Source organism: Pteronotus mesoamericanus, unplaced genomic scaffold (assembly GCF_021234165.1).
Source record: "Pteronotus mesoamericanus isolate MK-2021 breed Mesoamerican mustached bat unplaced genomic scaffold, CSHL_Meso_final contig_25, whole genome shotgun sequence".
In the NCBI taxonomy this organism is placed as follows: domain Eukaryota; kingdom Metazoa; phylum Chordata; class Mammalia; order Chiroptera; family Mormoopidae; genus Pteronotus; species Pteronotus mesoamericanus.
The window spans coordinates 39,564,965-39,583,085 of NW_026555105.1; the positions used below are offsets into that span (position 1 = coordinate 39,564,965).

Consider the following 18,121-nt stretch of genomic DNA (forward strand, 5'->3'; position numbering starts at 1 on the left):
TTAAATATACAATTTTTCCCTAAAAAGAAAAAAACAAAAAAAAGGCTATTAACCCTTTTTTTAGATGTGTTGCAAATACTCTCCTATTCTATTACTTGTCTCTTAACTTTTTTAATATGTATATTACTGTACAGTCTTAAATGTTTAATATAGTCATATTGTCAATATTATAGTTTATAGCTTCTGGGTTTGAATATTTCACTTCAGGTTAAGAAAAATATTATTTTGCATTTTCTCCTAAAACGCCTTAGGTTTTACATATTGATTTCTAACTCACCTGAATATTTTTCTGCGTAAAGTGTGAAACGGGGCTCTATATTTGTTTTATTTCAGGTAATAGTGGTCCATGCACCTTATTTGTTGAATAAGCCTTATTTTCCCCATTGACTTGAAATATCAGTTTAATCATATATTCCATTGTTAGCCAGATATATACGTTTGTTTCTAGAATGCTCATTTTATTTCCTTGATGTACCTGATTATTTATGTGCTGGTGTCATGTTGTTTTAATTGCTGAGACTTTATAATGGATTTAAATTTTTTAGTATTTTATAATGGATTCTGACATTTAAAAAATAAATAAATAAATAAAATCTGCATTTTTTTTAAAAAAAAGAAAGAATGAATGAACTCCTACCTTTTGCAACAGCATGGATGGAACTGGAGAATATTATGCTAAGTGAAATAAGTCAGTTGGTGAAAAACAAATACCACATGATCTCACCAATAAGTGGAATCAAGTCAACAAAATAAACTAACGAATAAAATAAAGCACTAGCATGGAATTATGAAGCGGACTGAAAGTGACCAGAGGTGATGGGGAAGGAGGACAGTGGTGGAAAGGAGAAGGGACTAAAGAAAGAACATGTATGAATGACCCATGGACATGCACAACAGTGTGCGAATTGACTGTGGGAGCAGGGGTGGGGGTGGGATGGGTGGAGGAGGGCACAGGCGTAAAAACTGAGACAACTGTAATAGAATAAACATGATTTAAAAAATAAATTAAAAAAGACATTAAAAAAAGAACAAGAAGAAAAAAAATCTAAAATCATGAGGAGAGTGCAGGTAGTCTGTGGGACAACTTCAAGCTTTCCAATATTTTTATCATAGGGGTGCCAGAATGAGAAGAGAAAGAGCAAGAAATTTGAAATTTGATAAAATAATGATAGAAAACATCCCTAATTTGGTAAAGGAAATAGACATACAAGTCTAGGAAGCGCAGAGAGTCCCAAACAAGATGGATACAAAGAGTTGCACTCCAGGACACAGTAGAATTAAAGTGCCAACGGTTAAAAATAAAGAGAGGTTCTTAAAAGCAGTTAGATACCTACAAGGGAGTTCCCGTAAGACTTCCATCTGATATCTCAAAAGAAACTATTCACGCTAGAAGGGATTGGCAATAAACATTTAAAGTCATGAAAAGCAGGGATATATGGCCAAGATTGCTCTACCCAGCAAAGACATTACTTAGAATCAAAGGACAGATACCTTCCCAGAAAAGAAAAAAACTAAAGTTGTTCATCCTCACCAAATCATTATTATATGAAATATTAAAGGGACTTATTTAAGAAAAAGAAAAGAATCAAAACTATGGACAATAAAATGGCAATAAATACATATCTATGAACAACTGAATCTAAAAATCAAACTAAGCAAAGAAGAAGGACAGAGAGAGAATCATGGAGACAGAGAGCATTTTGATGTTTGCCAGATGTGAGATGGTTATGGGGGAATGAGTGAAGAGGTAAGGAGATTAAGAAGTACAAGTAAGTAGTTACAAAATAGTCATGGGGATGTAAAGTACAGTTACAGGAAATGCCATAGCCAAAGAATATAGATGCATGACCCATAGACATGAACAATGGTGGGGTGACTGCCTAAGGGAGTGGGGGATGCTAGGTGGAAGAAGGTGGGGGAGGGGTAGAAATTGGGTCAACTATAATAGCATAATCAATAAAATATAAAAAAAATTTTCAAAAATCTATTCGTTAATAAGTATTTTGCATGACAAAGATGTAATCTTATTAGTAAAAAGAACAATTATTTATTAGAAGTGTAATAATTCTTTTAGACCAAGATCTACTTGACCTTTTAGAAAGTACACGATCTTGACCTTGAAGTACTCTTACCCTGTCCCCACCTCTACAGCAGTCCCCTTGTTAACCTCAATTCTTAGAAACAAGTCTCTCTTATACATGCAGAGAGTTTCTTACAGCACAGATAAGCAAGAAACCAAAACAAAGGTAGTAAGGAGAAAAATGATTTCAGATATGCTGATTTTCATTTTAATTACTCTGAATTCTTTTAGATTCTGGGAATATATTTTTCTTTAGATTGTGTTTCTGGAGACAGATATATGCATATGCACATATATGTAAAAAGGTATATATGCCCGTCTGTCAGAGTTTCATGTAGCAAAAAACAAAAGCAAATTTTTTCATTATTAGTTATCCTGAAATCTATCCTAGAAAAACAGGATGAAAGCTAAACCATCATGGCTACTATATTCTATTTTCATTACAACTTTTCACTTCAATTCTTTCCTCATCTTTTCACCCATCATGTTACTGATTTCGTCTCCTTTCTCCATCATGTCGCCAAAGCCATTGCTTTTCTGCCTGTATTTGCCTTCTCTTACTACAAACTGTCTATGGCTGGGTAAAATGATGTGAGCTGATCTGACCTGATCTGACTATTCATTCAATTCTAATAAAGAGCAAATGAGGCCCTGGCTGGTGTGGCTCAGTGGATTGAGTGCCAGACAGTGAAGCAAAAGGTTGCTGGTTCAATTCCCAATCACAGCACATGCTGGGTTGCAGGCCAGGTACACAATAGTGGGTGCATGATAGGCAACCACACATTGATGTTTCTCTCCCTCTCTCTCTCAAAGTAAATTAATAAAATCTTAAAAAAAAGAGCAAGTGAAATAATGTTAAGAGGAAAGTTATGGTGAAACAAAAAGTTCACATATGAAGTACTAAAGAATTAATAGAAGATGTTAAGTTCAATACATTCTTTAACTTCAGAATGCTACTCATGCTATAGTTGAATGTAAAAACATATATAATCAATATCTAATTTACATACATCTTTAAATAGTGCTGGTCAACAAATACCTATTAAATGAAATGAATTACCTCCCATCCAAGTCCAGCAACGAAGTCTTCATATGCTTGACTTCCTTTGTCATTGGAGAGGATCGAACACTTGTCTTCCTGACCTTCAGCAATGTAAAACACTGCAATTTTATGTGTTTCACGGCTACAAATTTTTAAATTTAAAGGAGTGAGAATTCTTATATATAAAATTTTATTTTACTACTACCACCAGCATGACTCCTACTATAGATCTTACTATATTTACTAAGAAATTACTAGGGGTCAGTCACAGTTCTAGAAAAGTTGCACAAACAATCTCATTTACTCTTTGCAACAACCCTAATGACATAAGTATTATCATCATCACCTCCAGTGTAGAGGTGGTTGAAAGGAGATACAGAAAGTTTTTAAAAAGCACACACACTAAGCAGGAGACTGGGAAATGAAGCAAGGAAGTCTAGTTCTTGAGATCACTCTCTAAAGATATATGACATACTTAACAGCAAGTTACAACACATAGACAAGTTCTCTACTTTTTGCAAAAAAATATATTTGAAAGAATTTTAAACAGACATAAGTTGTGAGTAGATCCATGTTACCACCCATATTTCATTATTTCTAAACTCTGAGCTAGGGATACTGGGCAGTTTCGGGATTGGAACTGTAGAACACAGCTCTCAAAACCTTATGTGAAACAGAAATTTCTTCTAACGAGAACACACTTAGATACTTTCTTTGTGAGGGGGTATACCCACTTGTGCTCTGACTAATCTGAGGGTACCTAGTAGGGTGAATAGCTGTACAGGGAAACCTCTTTGGCCATATAAACCCTTCATCTGCTTTTTCCATGATGGGTTTTGGGCATATTACTATTAAATCCAGTAAACATTATATGTGCATTGAGGAAAGGTGCCCAGTTAAATCTCTGGTGAACTGACCAGAGATATGATAATATATTTAAATGTATTAGTGACCAATTTCTACAAATTATACTCTGAAGTGTCAAAATAACTGGGCCTACACCAAGCAACTTGATGATAGTTTAGAGATAAAAACATGGTTCTCATTGAAACAGAGGTTTAATCAAGAACTGCTCATTCCATAGCCTCTCATCATCTAAGAGTTTTACTCTAGTTTTTATCTTCTAAAATTTTGGATTACTGCTTCCATAGTAGTTCCATCTCTCTCCTTATTTTTGCTTTGCATTCTGAAAAATCTCACAGAAAAAAACTATTAAGTGTTTCAACAGTATGAATATGTTTCTGTTGTCTAACTGTTTAATATCTTAACACTCTAATCTGGTTAGACATCCATATTGGTGGAATTTGGGCTCCATATTTTATTCTCAAGGACATTCTCAAGCATGTCATTCTCAAGTTCTTTTATTTTTATTTTTTGTTTTTTTACTAATAAGCAGACTGAATTAAAACTCAACCAGAAAGTCATATAAATAAATGGAGAGCAGTACTCTCCTATTTATCCATATAGCTTATTCATTTCCACCACCATAGTTTACATGTAATAAACATACAAGGAAAACCACAAAATTTTACAAAAAATTACAAAAATTTGTTATCTGAAATATATAAGCAAAGAATATAATGGTTACCATTTTTGTACACAAAAAATGAGCAGCTACTATATTCTATTTTGCAACTGATTTTTTTCACTTAAAATATTTATAAACATTTTATTGTATAAAATATACATTTTTACATACAATTCTCTATTTGAATCATTTTTGAGTGTGAACACTTTAATACTATGTGCTTCTATAACCAAGTTATTTAATGGTTCTATAACATTCCATTATATTAATATACCATATACCAGATCCTCATTACAGGATATTTAGGTTGCTTCCATTTTTAAAGACATTTTCCCATTGTCTTTGATATGGCCTTAAAATAAATTCATAGAAATGGAATCTTGAACCCTGTCCATTATTAAGCATTTGATGTACGGTGTCCTGCTGCCACTGGAGGAGGTGGACAATCTGAACGCCCTAACTGGTGTGGCATGAGCACACTCTTGGGGGTGCCTCTCTTAATGAGAACAGGTGTTATGAAGAGAAGTGAATTTTTGTGGGGATAGATCTCTGGGGCTCAGTGCTTTAGTAGAGACCTTGTGCTCCCAGGCTGTCAGTAAGTGTGTCCTCATGCAGTATGAAGTTCTGAAAGGTGACATCATTTAGTCCCTCAGTGACTAGTAGGGTACACATGCAGTGTCTAGAATCTGACTGGCTTATTTTTAGAGTTTATAACAATTTGGGGGCTCAGATGATACTAGAGATCATAACCATAATCTAAAAGACTGTCTCTTTCAACAAAGAAAAAAGTGTAGTTACTTAATTTCTTTTGGCAGTTCTCTCTATATATTTAAAAATGCTCAGTATTTAATTTTTCTCTATTCTATGTACTTTGCATACATAAAAACAATCTTAAATTTACCTGATGTTTTTGTTTATTCTCCTTAAAGTCCAAACTTCTTACATTGTAGCTGCTCACAGATCCTTGAGCCCTCATTAACTAAATGTGGGCGCACAAGGGAGGTAAGCCCCAATGACTGCCTTACTGATGTAGGTGTAAGGAAAGGTGAACTTTAGCTGTGAACATTCATCAAATTTCACATCCTCTAAAATGTTAGCACCACAGAGAGCATGCTAGGATGCAGATGCTTGGCTTTTGAGAGCCAGGCTTTTGAAATGATAATTAGCAACATCAACAGCACTTCGTATCCAAAAGCTTGCAGGACCCATGCATGAAGGAGCAGGTAATTCAGGAACACACATACATACTATTACCCATTTCCTCTTCTTCATTAGAATGCATTTCTCTTTCTTATTAGGAATAGACCAGAATAGCTAGCTTGGTTTCCCTATGCTGTCACGTTAAAAAGCCAAACAAAGAAGAAACAATTGTAACTTTCACCTTACCATGTGGTGACAAGAGGCATTAATATTTAAAAGAGGAACTCGCTGTAATCTCTATGTACAGCCATCACCCTTATTTACATCTTTGCTAACCTCACAGTATATAAATGATAGTTGCAAGATAGCGTCTACTTTTCTTAAGAACGTGCTAAGCAAGAACTGTACCTTGACAGCAGGGAGAGAAACTGATAACAGAAATAAATAGAAACATCTGAACCGAAAGTTGAGGAATAAGAACTGTTATCTGCTAACTGACCAATAAACAGCACAGTCTAGATTTTTCATAGCTGAAGAGTACTGACTTATTTCCACCTAAAACAAACATACAAACAAACAAACAAAACCCTTGAAAACATCCTTTACCATAAAATAACTTGATACCTTTTTAGATGTCAAAAAGACACCAGGAGTTGGGGTTTTAGACAGAGGTTAATGAAGGGGCAGAGGATTTGCCAGTCAGCTCTCCCAAACCATATTTTACTGCAACAGCACTCCAGGGAGCTAATTCAATTGTACTTCATGCAACTGAAGTGCATTAACACTCACAATTACAAGATACCCATGTATTCACTTAATACTAAGAAGCATGAAGTAATTCAGCATATGCCTGAAAAGCTAAGTTTGGAACCAACATGACTGCTTATTTAATACTGGAGGACAACAGAGAGAAGGAAGTGAATCCCTAAATCCCTCAGAAGAAGTCCCTCACAGAATTTCCAAGAGAATTCAGTCTCTCTTCCTCTAGGGGAAAAGAAGCACAATTGGGAAACTGAATATGATGAGCGGCAACATGAGGAATAATGGCTTCAGGTTTTTCATCTCTAATGAGAGGTATAATGATATTCTTAAAGGGAGTAAAAGAGGAACAAAAGATATTTTTTTAAATGAATGTTTTAAAAACTAAAGATTAAGGAGCAGTTTGTTCAAGATTTTTGAGTATCTGTTATGTACCAAGATTTATACTTACTTCACTGTGATGTTTTTTGGAAGCACCCATTTCTCCGAATCAAAAACTGGCTGCGAGCTCATTTTTAGAAAGGCCTCTAAGATTGTATGAAAATGGGGGAGAACTGAGATTTGACCAGCTTTGGAAAATGAGGTTTACTATTAGGAAGTTACTAATGACAACAAACTGATTTTAACCTTGCCAACACTGTAGAGCAGAAACTGCAGAATGCCAGTGTGTCAGCATAGAGCATGGGGTAAGAAGTTAGACTCACTTGCTTCAAGCAACACAATGTGAGGACACAGGCAAGATGTTTGGCCTAGGTAAGGAACTCTTCCTCATCAGAAGGAGAGATAGCTTCAGAGATTAAATGAGAATAAATGTCCACTGGCTACCACATGAAATGCACAGATTTTAGGTGGGAACACTGACCTCTTCTTAGTGTAGCAAGCATGTGAACTTATTCCTCAAGGGTAAAAATACCAAAAGAATCTAGTGACATGTACAAATGCCACTAGATTCTGTGTTACAGAACTACTCTTGGATGTTCCTGCAGGTGCAGTCATTCTTGCAGCTGTTATCTGTTATCTAAGACAGCAGTCCCCAATCTTTCTGGCACCAGGGACCAGTTTTGTAGAAGACAATTTTCCTAAGGACTAAGGGTTTAGGGTAGGGGATGGTTTCAGGATGGTCTCTGTGCAGTCAAACCTCTCTGCTAGCGGTAATCTCTATTTGCAGCCACTCCCCAGCACTAGCATCACTGATGATCAGGTCCACCTCAGATCATCAGGCATTAGATTCTCATAAGGAGTGAGCAACCTAGATCCCCTGCATGAGTAGTTCACAGTAGGGTTCAGGCTCATATAAGAATCTAATGCCACCACTGATTTGACAGGAGGCAGATTATCAGGTGGTAATGCAAGTGATGGGGAGTGGCTGTAAATATAGAGGAAGCTTTGCTGGCTCACAGGCCACCACTTACCTCCAGCTGTGTGCTCTGGTTCCTAACAGGCCATGACTCCTACTGGTCCATGGTCAGGGGGTGGAGACCCCTGATCTAAGACACACAAGAACATAAAGGAATAAAGTCGTGTCATACACTTTCACGTACCACTGACGGGAATCCAGATTTTTTAGCTCTCTCAATAATTTTGAATTTTTCTTCAACAGATGAAAATTCTTCCTGTAAAGAAGAAGGGATGAAAGAAAAGTCATGTAATGACAGACCAATTTTTCCATTTCTAGTCAATCATTTGACAAACTTCCCTATCATCCATCCATTTACTCATCTACCCATTCCCTGCATGAACAAAAGATTTGCGATCAAAGTCATGGAATGAACTCCATTTTCCTTAAGACACTCAAAGGCAGCAAAATTCCACTGCCTTCCATTGCTATCCAGTGACACTGGATTGCTCTATGGTAAGTGAGTATGTGACTTGTGTGCTTGTGCCTGTTTTTTCACTATCAGCTCTGCTAATAACCTCTTTCTCCATCTCTGTCCTTAAAAATTCTGCTAGATTGTTAGGGTTCAGCTCATGTCCACCCCCTTCCACAAAGTCTTCTTCACTGAATAACACTTTCCGTGAAATATAACAGTTCTTCTTGAATTCCTGTGTTATGTTATCTTTCATCAGAAAATGTTTGATGCCCTTTAAAGTATACATCAGATGTTTGGAATAAATCTGAGCATCAGTACAGCATAGTTACTAGCTATAATTTAGCACCAGAAAGTAAGTTGTAAAAAAGAGAAAAATTTCCCTTTCTATTCTCTGCTTCCCTACCCCCAAACTGTAAAGAAGAACAATCATACAAAAATAACAAAATAGCTAAAGATCTAGGGTGGATTGTTACCTTCTGTCCCAAGAATTCATTCCCAACTCATCAAGCAACAACCTGCAGAAATAAAATGGTCCCTGCGGCTCCACTGGTGAGGGTTGCTCCTGGCTGGGGACTTGCATGGCTGAATCAGAGTTACTTCTCTGAATATATTCGTCTTCTTGTGCGTTCTGGCGCAAAATGACCTCAATAATTTCCTTCTCTTGGTCACAGTTCATTCCATGTGGGGGTGGGGAAGGCTCATTTAGATTTAGCTGCGATGGCAGAAGGCATTCAGGACTAGTGTGGCCAATGTTTTCAAGTAATTTATCAAGGACATCATCTCCCTCCTCAGTCTGAGGAAAACTTCTCTGAGGCCCAAATGTTCGATGATGCCAGCCTGAAATCAGAAACGAAGGATTTCTGCTGCTGGGTGTTAAGCAGCCTTCTAAAGGTCCATACAAAACCTTCCCATCCCAGCAGTACTTTCCTGAGATGTCCCTCACAATTACTCTCACGTCTGAGAGGGCGCCCACTGGTGAACTGCCTGCCAATCCTTCTGTGGGTGTCTGAAGGTAGGAAATGAGGGTGCTATCATTAAATACAAACAGCTGCAGGTTTGGGCTCCTGAACACCTCGGAAGAGAGCTCAGAAGCTTCTGCAGGAGTGTTGTCATGATTCTCGCTGACCAGGCTGTGCAGCACGGCCGGGCCCCCACGGAGGGGGAAATGTCCCAGGTGGTTCACTAGGTGGGCCATCACCATTCTGGCAGTCAGAGGGATCAGCTCCAAACTTCGCCTCTTCCTCTCTGTGAACAGCAGTAAAGAAACATAAAGAGACAGTAGATAATGAAGATTAACACTGAAGACCACCAGATTTCAATCTGTAGTTAGAATATTTGGTTTTTTATATTGTTGTTCAAGCACAGTTGTCTCCATTTTTTCTTCACCTCTTCTGCCCCGGCCCCAGCCATCCCCACCTCCCACCTTCCATCCTACCCGCTTCGGCTTTGTCCATGTGTCCTTTATAAACGTTCCTTGAGAATTTTTGCTTTTTTTAAGTCTGGGAATCTTTTTCATCTATTTCCCTTTTTAACACATTCTTTGTGAATTTAAAAGCACAATTTAAATAGATGGCTAAGAGAATCAACTTACATGAAGATTTCATTCTGAAAGGGACATTTAAAAATTTGTGCGTACAGCAATCTACAAGAGAAAGGTCCTTGTCCTTAAAAAGGTGGTGGTTTGAGAGCTCTGGGAAGTCAGAATCTGCAGTTAGAAAGGATGGCAGAGCTGAACAACTAGGGGATCAAGGCTGAGGGCAAGTGGAAGCTGGGCGAAAGAGGTTACCTTGCTACTTTCAGTGCGCTAAAGGCAGGCACTGATAAGGAAATGAACCCAGTCTTTGACTGCTTAAATATAGTTTACAGCTGGGAATATACAAAACAGAGTTTGTTCTTATATTATTTATTAACTATTGTGTTATTTTCCATACAAACAACTCCAAAACTACTTATGCCTACCCTGTATAAATTGCAATTTATTTTAAGATCATTGTGACAATTTATGTTTTGTTGTTAGGGCATTTTAAATATTTCACTGAATCTGATATATTAATTCATTGATAGTTGATGATTAAATGCCCAAGAGCAACTGGTTTATAAAATTTCCAAGACTAAATGTACAGAGAGATTTGAGAATAGCATCTAAAGGTAGGCTTTGTAAAATGTTTGAGGTATAAGGGCAAAGCACATAAGCTAAATCCCTAAGTATGGATTGAATGACCCACTTAAGCTTGAGAGAAGTTAGGGAGAGTTTAATCCACCACATTTATAAAAAAACAAACAAAACAAAACTATGCATTAATCTAGAACAAGTTAAAATGAAACCTCTTGCTTTTAACAAAAAAAATCACTAGATATTTAAATAAACTAAAATTTAAAATTTGGGCTTAAAGTTTTAGGACATATTTGTTTTCTAAATTCACAACATAAATCAATTTATTAATTACAAAATTACTTTACTATTAATTTAATCTAAATCTCCAACATGAAAATTAACTTTTTCATGCCAAACACCCTTCCTCTCAGACACCGAAAATCCAACTGACTTATTTATAAAATATCAATTTTACAATGTATAAATCCTAGAAAGAAACAATTAAATCCTAGAACTTAAGAAATTCTATGTAATGACTGAGTAGAACAAGGCTGTCCTGATTTTTCTTGGATTTCTTTTATTTCTTTTCCTTTTTGGTGAACTAGAAATTATCTGTATTCAGTAATTCAAAATAAAAATTTCATATTAAAAAACCCTCCTATTTCAGAAGCAAAGAGGTCATCTACATTAGTCTCTGAAATTAAATTTTTCTTCTTATCCCTGGTACAAGTGCTTATGGCTTCCAAACAGCTGAAAAAATTTAAATACCTCAATTAAATCCCTTGAAATCACAGCTATGAATGCCTTTGCTTTCGTGTCTACATCAACTTTTTCAAAAGTTATAGATGCTTTTTATTCATGCTTATCATTTTATATGAATATATGCTCCATCAGAAATGTTAATGCCCCAACAACAAAGGCGCAGCCTGCTTAGGAGTCATAATGTAAGATACTGTGTGGTGATATGGTAGAGCAGGCTATGAAACTAACCATAAAGGTCCAACTTGATAAAGCCCAAGGCATAAAATAACAACTGCAGAGGCAACTCTCCTCTACTTTTACTTACATAGGTTGTGCTTTCAATTTGAGATGAATATAAATTTGTATTTTAATAAACATTTGAATTCTACAATGGGAAATTAACCTGCAGTCACACTAATCAAGTCATAAACCATGACACACCCAAATAAAAACCTAAAATATTTTTGGTATTGAAAAGTAGGAAATTCTCATTATAGAATGAGAATTGCTCTTCTCTGGCAGACTTCAGTTGACTCAACTGCTTGTAGGTGCCCTGAGAAGTAAAAAGAAAATCTAGACTCCATTATTAAAAAAAACAAGCTCATGACTTCTACAAACTATGAAAAAATATATCCCAAGTATTTAGTTTTCTAAATTTAGGAATAAAATATAAAATCAAAAATATTAGGTTGTCCTTTAACTTACATATTTTTAAAGCTCCTCCCCTCCCTTCATTTTAAGCACTCAAGTATTAATAATGAGAGCACATGTACATGCCATTAATGGCTTTTCCTTGAGCTGGGCCAGCAGGTACTTCAGTTGTAGGTAGTTGAATGTGTTTCTTGTAACTCTATTTGGAAGTAATAATGACATCAAATTGTCTATGAAAAAATCATTTGAAAATAATAGATAAAATATAATATAATATTGCTTATCAAAAACACCATTAGACTAGAAATAGCTTGGTTATGAATGATAAATTATGGCATTAAATAAAAGAAAAAAACCCCTCAAATATGAGCACATTTTGTTTAACCAAAAATACCTCAGTTATCATCTCTTATTTTTCCTCTTTAATCTTAACAGGATATGGTCACTCAGCAAGAATATTTGTGTGTGCCAATATGTTTTTAAGCTTCTTTGCTTTTTTATTTAGTTAAAATGGTACTGAATATTGTTTTCAGTACCACAGAACTATTATTAGAACAAGTCAGCATAAGGTCCTGAGGTTTTCTGGAGAATAGATTCAAGTTAAGGAATGCTGTACACTGAAAGAAAAGTGCTACCAAATTTTAAAGGCATATTTTTAGGTTTCTCCTTTCTTACTAACCTGTTAATCTGCTATTTTCAAATGATGAGTCATTATAAGTGGTGGACCCATTTTTGTGATAGTTACATGGGAAGAATGCAAATCAATGGCTTTAAAAAAGAGTTAATTTTCTTATGAGACATGGACTACAAGGAAGAAAACAAAAGAAACAGATAAAGGGTCACTGTAAAAAAATATAGTTTGAATTTACAACTGTGTAAAAAAAGGCAAGAAAATATTGCAGTTTAAATGAACAGTGAATTCCAGGAAAAGACAACTACATGATTAAGCAACAAGAGGACAACATGAGTATCTGCCATATACCATCCACCAGCAACACAATTCAAAATGAGTCTTTAGTGTACTCTTGCAAAATATTCGAGTAAGTAATAGAAGGTTTCAGGAACCTGATCATTAAATCTTAAATTCAAATCCCACCTCTATTACTTATGACTTATATACCCTTGGGAAAATCCCTTTGCCTCAGTTTGCTCATCTACAAAATAGAGCTCAGGTAAGGACTGGGTGATTCCAGAGCCCTTGTTCCTGACTGGTGCCTCAAATTCTGTCCTCTTCATCCACACCTTACCCCGCACTTTCTTCTCAGCCTAAACCACAGTCCAGACTCTATAGTCTTGCAAGCACTGTCCTGGACCCCATGCCCTCCCCTAGCTAATGCCTGCTGTGCCCTTCCTCTCTCCACCAAAGGCTCCACAAGAGGGGTCTGTCTTGAAGTTCTGAATGGTCATCCCCTAGGGTACCTGCTCATGCTGTCTAGCTACAGACTAATCACTCTGACCAAAGTACTCAGTAAAACCTACCACCAAACATTTAGTTGGGGAATAAAACAACTCCTGTTCTGTTGTTACCCTCCCTGAGCTTTCTGAAGTACCTACCACTGCTAACCTTCCTTGGCTCCTTATCTGCCCCCTTCCTTTGACTTCCTAGAAATGACTTCTGATTCTTTTTCCATTTCCCTCACTTTCCTTTTCTAGCGACATTTCCTTTTTCCTTTACCCAGGGTCCATTCTTGGTCCTCCACACCTATGTTTTTAAAAATTTTTAAATTTGAGATTATTGAAGATTCACTTGCACTTGTAAGAAATAATACAGATAGATCTCAAATATCCTTCACTCCAATAGTAACATCTTATATACTGTAGTACCCTACCAAATCAGGAAGCTGACACTGAGACAATTCATCACTATTCAGAGTTTAGTTGTTTTACAGACACTCATTTGTGTATGTGTGTGTGGAGGTACTGTGCTATTTTATCAGTTGTATATGTACATAACACACCCACATTTCGACTCACATTCCAGACATGGGGTCTTGTCATTCTGGGGAAAAAGGTGGTTGAGGAGGACATATAGCAGCTCCTAAGTCCTGATGATACCCACATACTCTAAAGTGGTCCCTCTGCCGTGAAAATAGCTATGCTAAAACTGTGGCATGTAAATTACCATCTTTTTCTTCATGATGCTCTTTAGTCTGGAATACTTTACGAGCTTCTTTCAAAGTCTGTCCATCCTTCTAAGCCTGGCTTTGGTTCAGCTCCATGGGAAGCCCCTATGGTGCTACCAGTCCACAAATGAGTCCTTTCGTATTAATCCTGTCTCTCCCATTACATGGAAAGCTTCTTTGGGATAGAAAATGAACAGTTTTTGTGGGTGCCAAGGGTCTGAAACATATGGGTCTTCAATAACACAAAATTCAACTAAGGTGGGAAAGAAAGGGAAAAAGAAGAAACAAGGAAGGCAGAATTTTCAGAGAACAATAGAAACTAGGATTTCAAAAACTAGATTAAAAAAATAATACAGCAAGCATAGATAAAAGACTATAATTTCTTCTTTTCCTGCTCACAAGAATTAATATTCTGAAAAGAATCTCACCCTCTTCAACAGTAAGCAGGTTGCCAAGTTCTGCTGATGAATGATATTGGACTGGCTCAGAATTCTTCACATTTGCCAGTGGCAGGAAGGGGTCATAATCTGAAGATGACAGGTCAGCCAGGGTCAGTGTGTAGTGACTCTGTTGAGTGTATGTGCTTGAGCCGCACACACAGCAGTGCAGAACCTGTGAAAGAAAGAAGGGAATGTGTGCCAAGGATGCCGCTAACATTCTGTCCCTGACAATTTGTCAAACTACAACAGCACTTAGGAGGTAGGACTCCTGCTTGATAGTACTTGAAAACATCAAATCCTTTCCATTCTAAAACATATTCTTGCTATTGGCAAGCTTATTTGTTCCTTTGACATCAATGTCAATAAATATATTCTCAAGGCAAAAACAACAACAAAAAAAAGCAAAAGTAAAGAAGTGCTTATTTCACCATTCAGTGTGGTTGCACATACCTAAGTCTTGCTTCACTCCACCAAAGGCAACACAAGTAATTTGAAGGAACTACATTGGGAGATGAAGACTAGCTATGGAATAATATACGAGATAAACCATCATCTTTCATAGTGGAGGGTAGACTGCAAGCAATAAGCAGAGACTTTTAGCATTTCATAAATGCTCATGAACTTAAATTAGTATAACTCACAACTCCAAGAAATGGAAGAATTGGAAGGGTTAATTTAATACAATTTTTAAAGTGTGATTAATGGCCCTAGATGGTATTGCTCAGTGGATTGAGCACAGGCCTGCAAACCAAAGGTTCGCCAGTTTGATTTCCAGAGTAGGGCACATGCCTGGGTTGCAGGCCAGGTCCGCAGCAGGGAGTATGTGAAATGCAACCACACATGGATGTTCTCTCTCTCTCTTTCTCCCTCCCTTCTCCTCTCTAAAAATAAATAAATAAAATCTTTTAAAAAGAAAAAAGAAAATTTATTTTAAAAAGTGTGATTAATGAAGTAAATTTAATACAAATTTTTAAAAAATCATGTTTATTCTATTACAGTTGTCTCAGTTTTTACGCCTGTGCCCTCCTCCACCCATCCCACCCCCACCCCTGCTCCCACAGTCAATTCGCACACTGTTGTGCATGTCCATGGGTCATTCATACATGTTCTTTCTTTAGTCCCTTCTCCTTTCCACCACTGTCCTCCTTCCCCATCACCTCTGGTCACTTTCAGTCCGCTTCATGATTCCATGCTAGTGCTTTATTTTATTCGTTAGTTTATTTTGTTGACTTGATTCCACTTATTGGTGAGATCATGTGGTATTTGTTTTTCACCAACTGACTTATTTCACTTAGCATAATATTCTCCAGTTCCATCCATGCTGTTGCAAAAGGTAGGAGTTCATTCATTCTTTCTTTTTTTTAAAAAAATGCAGATTTTATTTATTTATTTATTTTTTAAATGTCAGAATCCATTATAAAATACTAAAAAATTTAAATCCATTATAAAGTCTCAGCAATTAAAACAACATGACACCAGCACATAAATAATCAGGTACATCAAGGAAATAAAATGAGCATTCTAGAAACAAACGTATATATCTGGCTAACAATGGAATATATGATTAAACTGATATTTCAAGTCAATGGGGAAAATAAGGCTTATTCAACAAATAAGGTGCATGGACCACTATTACCTGAAATAAAACAAATATAGAGCCCCGTTTCACACTTTACGCAGAAAAATATTCAGGTGAGTTAGAAATCAATATGTAAAACCTAAGGCGTTTTAGGAGAAAATGCAAAATAATATTTTTCTTAACCTGAAGTGAAATATTCAAACCCAGAAGCTATAAACTATAATATTGACAATATGACTATATTAAACATTTAAGACTGTACAGTAATATACATATTAAAAAAGTTAAGAGACAAGTAATAGAATAGGAGAGTATTTGCAACACATCTAAAAAAAGGGTTAATAGCCTTTTTTTTGTTTTTTTCTTTTTAGGGAAAAATTGTATATTTAATCAAAAATGGATAAAGGATACCAAAAAGTAATTTTTGTTTTTTGTTTTTAGGGAAAAAATTCTACATTTAATCAAACAATGGATACAGAATACCAAAGTCATTTAAAGCTCTTTAAAAATAATAGGAATAGGCAAGAAATATACAAAAACAGGTTTAGTTTCAACAAATAATAAAGTAGCAACTAAAATAACACATCATTGTCACAATCAGATTAATAAGTATTAAAAATATTGGTAATATCAAGTATTGGTAACTGCAAAAGGAACTGGGTATTCATAGACTCTTTCTTCATCTTCTTAAATCAGTCCCTTTAGCATATCTTGCAGTGCTGGTTTGGTGGAGGTGTATTCTTTTAGCCTTGTTTTGTCTGGGAAACTCCTTATTTCTCCTTCCGTTTTGATTGAGAGCCTCTCTGGGTAGAACAGTCTTGGCGGCAGGCCTTTGCTTTTCATGACTTGGAATTATTTCTTGCCATTCCCTTCTGGCTTGTAGTGTTTCTGTTGAGAAGTCAGCTGCTAGCCGCATACAAGGGACTGCCCTTGTATGTTACTACCTGTTTCTCCCTTACTGCCTTTAGGATTCTCTGTTTGTCTTTGATATTTGCCATTTTAATGATGACGTGTCTTGGAGTGGGCCTCATTGGGTTCCTCTTGAATGGGACCCTCTGTGCTTCCTGGACTTGTGTGACTTTTTCTCTCCTCAAAGTAGAGAAGATTTCTATCATTACTTTTTCAAACAGGTTCTCTATCCCTTCCTCATCCTCTTCTCCTTCTGGTATCCCTATTATACAGATATTATTACGTTTCAGGTTCTCCTGCATTTCCCTAAATGCCTCTTCATTCTTTTGGAGCCTTTTTGCATTTTGTCGCTCTTTCTGGGAGCTTTTTTCTACCGTATCCTCCAGCTTGCTGATTCGTTCCTCTGCTTCATCTTGCCTGCTTTTGATTCCTTCTACTGTGATCTTCAATTCAGAAGTTGTATTCTTCATTTTCTCTTGCCTCTTGTTGATAGTTTCTGTGTCCTTTTTCATGCTGAGATAGTTTGCAGTAAGTTCCTTGTAGTTTCTCTGTAGTTTTTGGTAATTCTCTCTGAGCTCACTGAGCTCATTGAGCTTCCTTAGAACCGTTGTTTGGATCTCAGTATCTGATAGTTTACTTGACTCTATTTCATTTAGTTCTCTTTCTGGGGATTTCTCCTTTCCCTTCGAGTGGGGAGTGTTTCTTTGTCTTCCCATTATTTGTGAGACTTTTCTTTTTTGCTTCTGCTTCTTAAATTGATCCGTCTTGATTTCCTGACTTTGTGGTGGGAACTTCTATGGTAGGAGACGACTGCTGTTTTTTCGTCCTGGATCTCCCTTTGATGATGTCAGCTGTTAACCCTGTCTGACCTTAGGCAGTCTATCGAGACTTTCAGGAATCTACCATCTGTGGCTGTGTTCTTCAGCTGTTAATCTAGTCACTCTGCACTCAGCAGTCATGCTCAGACAGCACAGGGCTGGGCAGAGTCACTCCTGTGGGCGGGGTTATTTGGTCCTCTCATGCTGATGCCATGCAGGGGAGTGGTATGCCTGAGCCAGATGGCTGCTGCCGTAATGGGAAGAGTCAGCACTGAGATCCTGATGGCTACTCTCTCAGTTCTCTCCGCAAAGCCTGCTTCCCCAGTCTCTCCTCAGGCATTTCTAGCTCACTCTGCCCCTGCCTTTCCCAGAGCCAGGGTAATTGGCTGCAAATAAAAATTTATC

At 36.7% G+C, this 18,121-nt stretch overlaps 1 protein-coding gene across 4 annotated transcripts in view; it reads right to left on the reverse strand.

The window, feature by feature from the left end:
• RALGAPA2 (Ral GTPase activating protein catalytic subunit alpha 2) overlaps window positions 1-18,121 on the reverse strand; it is a 393,192-nt gene that overhangs the window by 122,175 nt on the left and 252,896 nt on the right. For all 4 annotated transcript variants that reach the window (XR_008529157.1, XR_008529156.1, XM_054574136.1 and 1 more), the window contains exons 32-35: window positions 14,399-14,582; window positions 8,834-9,605; window positions 8,091-8,162; window positions 3,141-3,264 (exon numbers count right to left, since the gene is read on the reverse strand). Coding sequence is in view for 2 of the 4 variants with exons in the window: in XM_054574136.1 (XP_054430111.1) it covers window positions 3,141-3,264; window positions 8,091-8,162; window positions 8,834-9,605; window positions 14,399-14,582 (1,152 nt within the window). In the remaining 2 variants the exon portion in view is untranslated. The remainder of the gene's footprint in view (window positions 1-3,140; window positions 3,265-8,090; window positions 8,163-8,833; window positions 9,606-14,398; window positions 14,583-18,121) is intronic.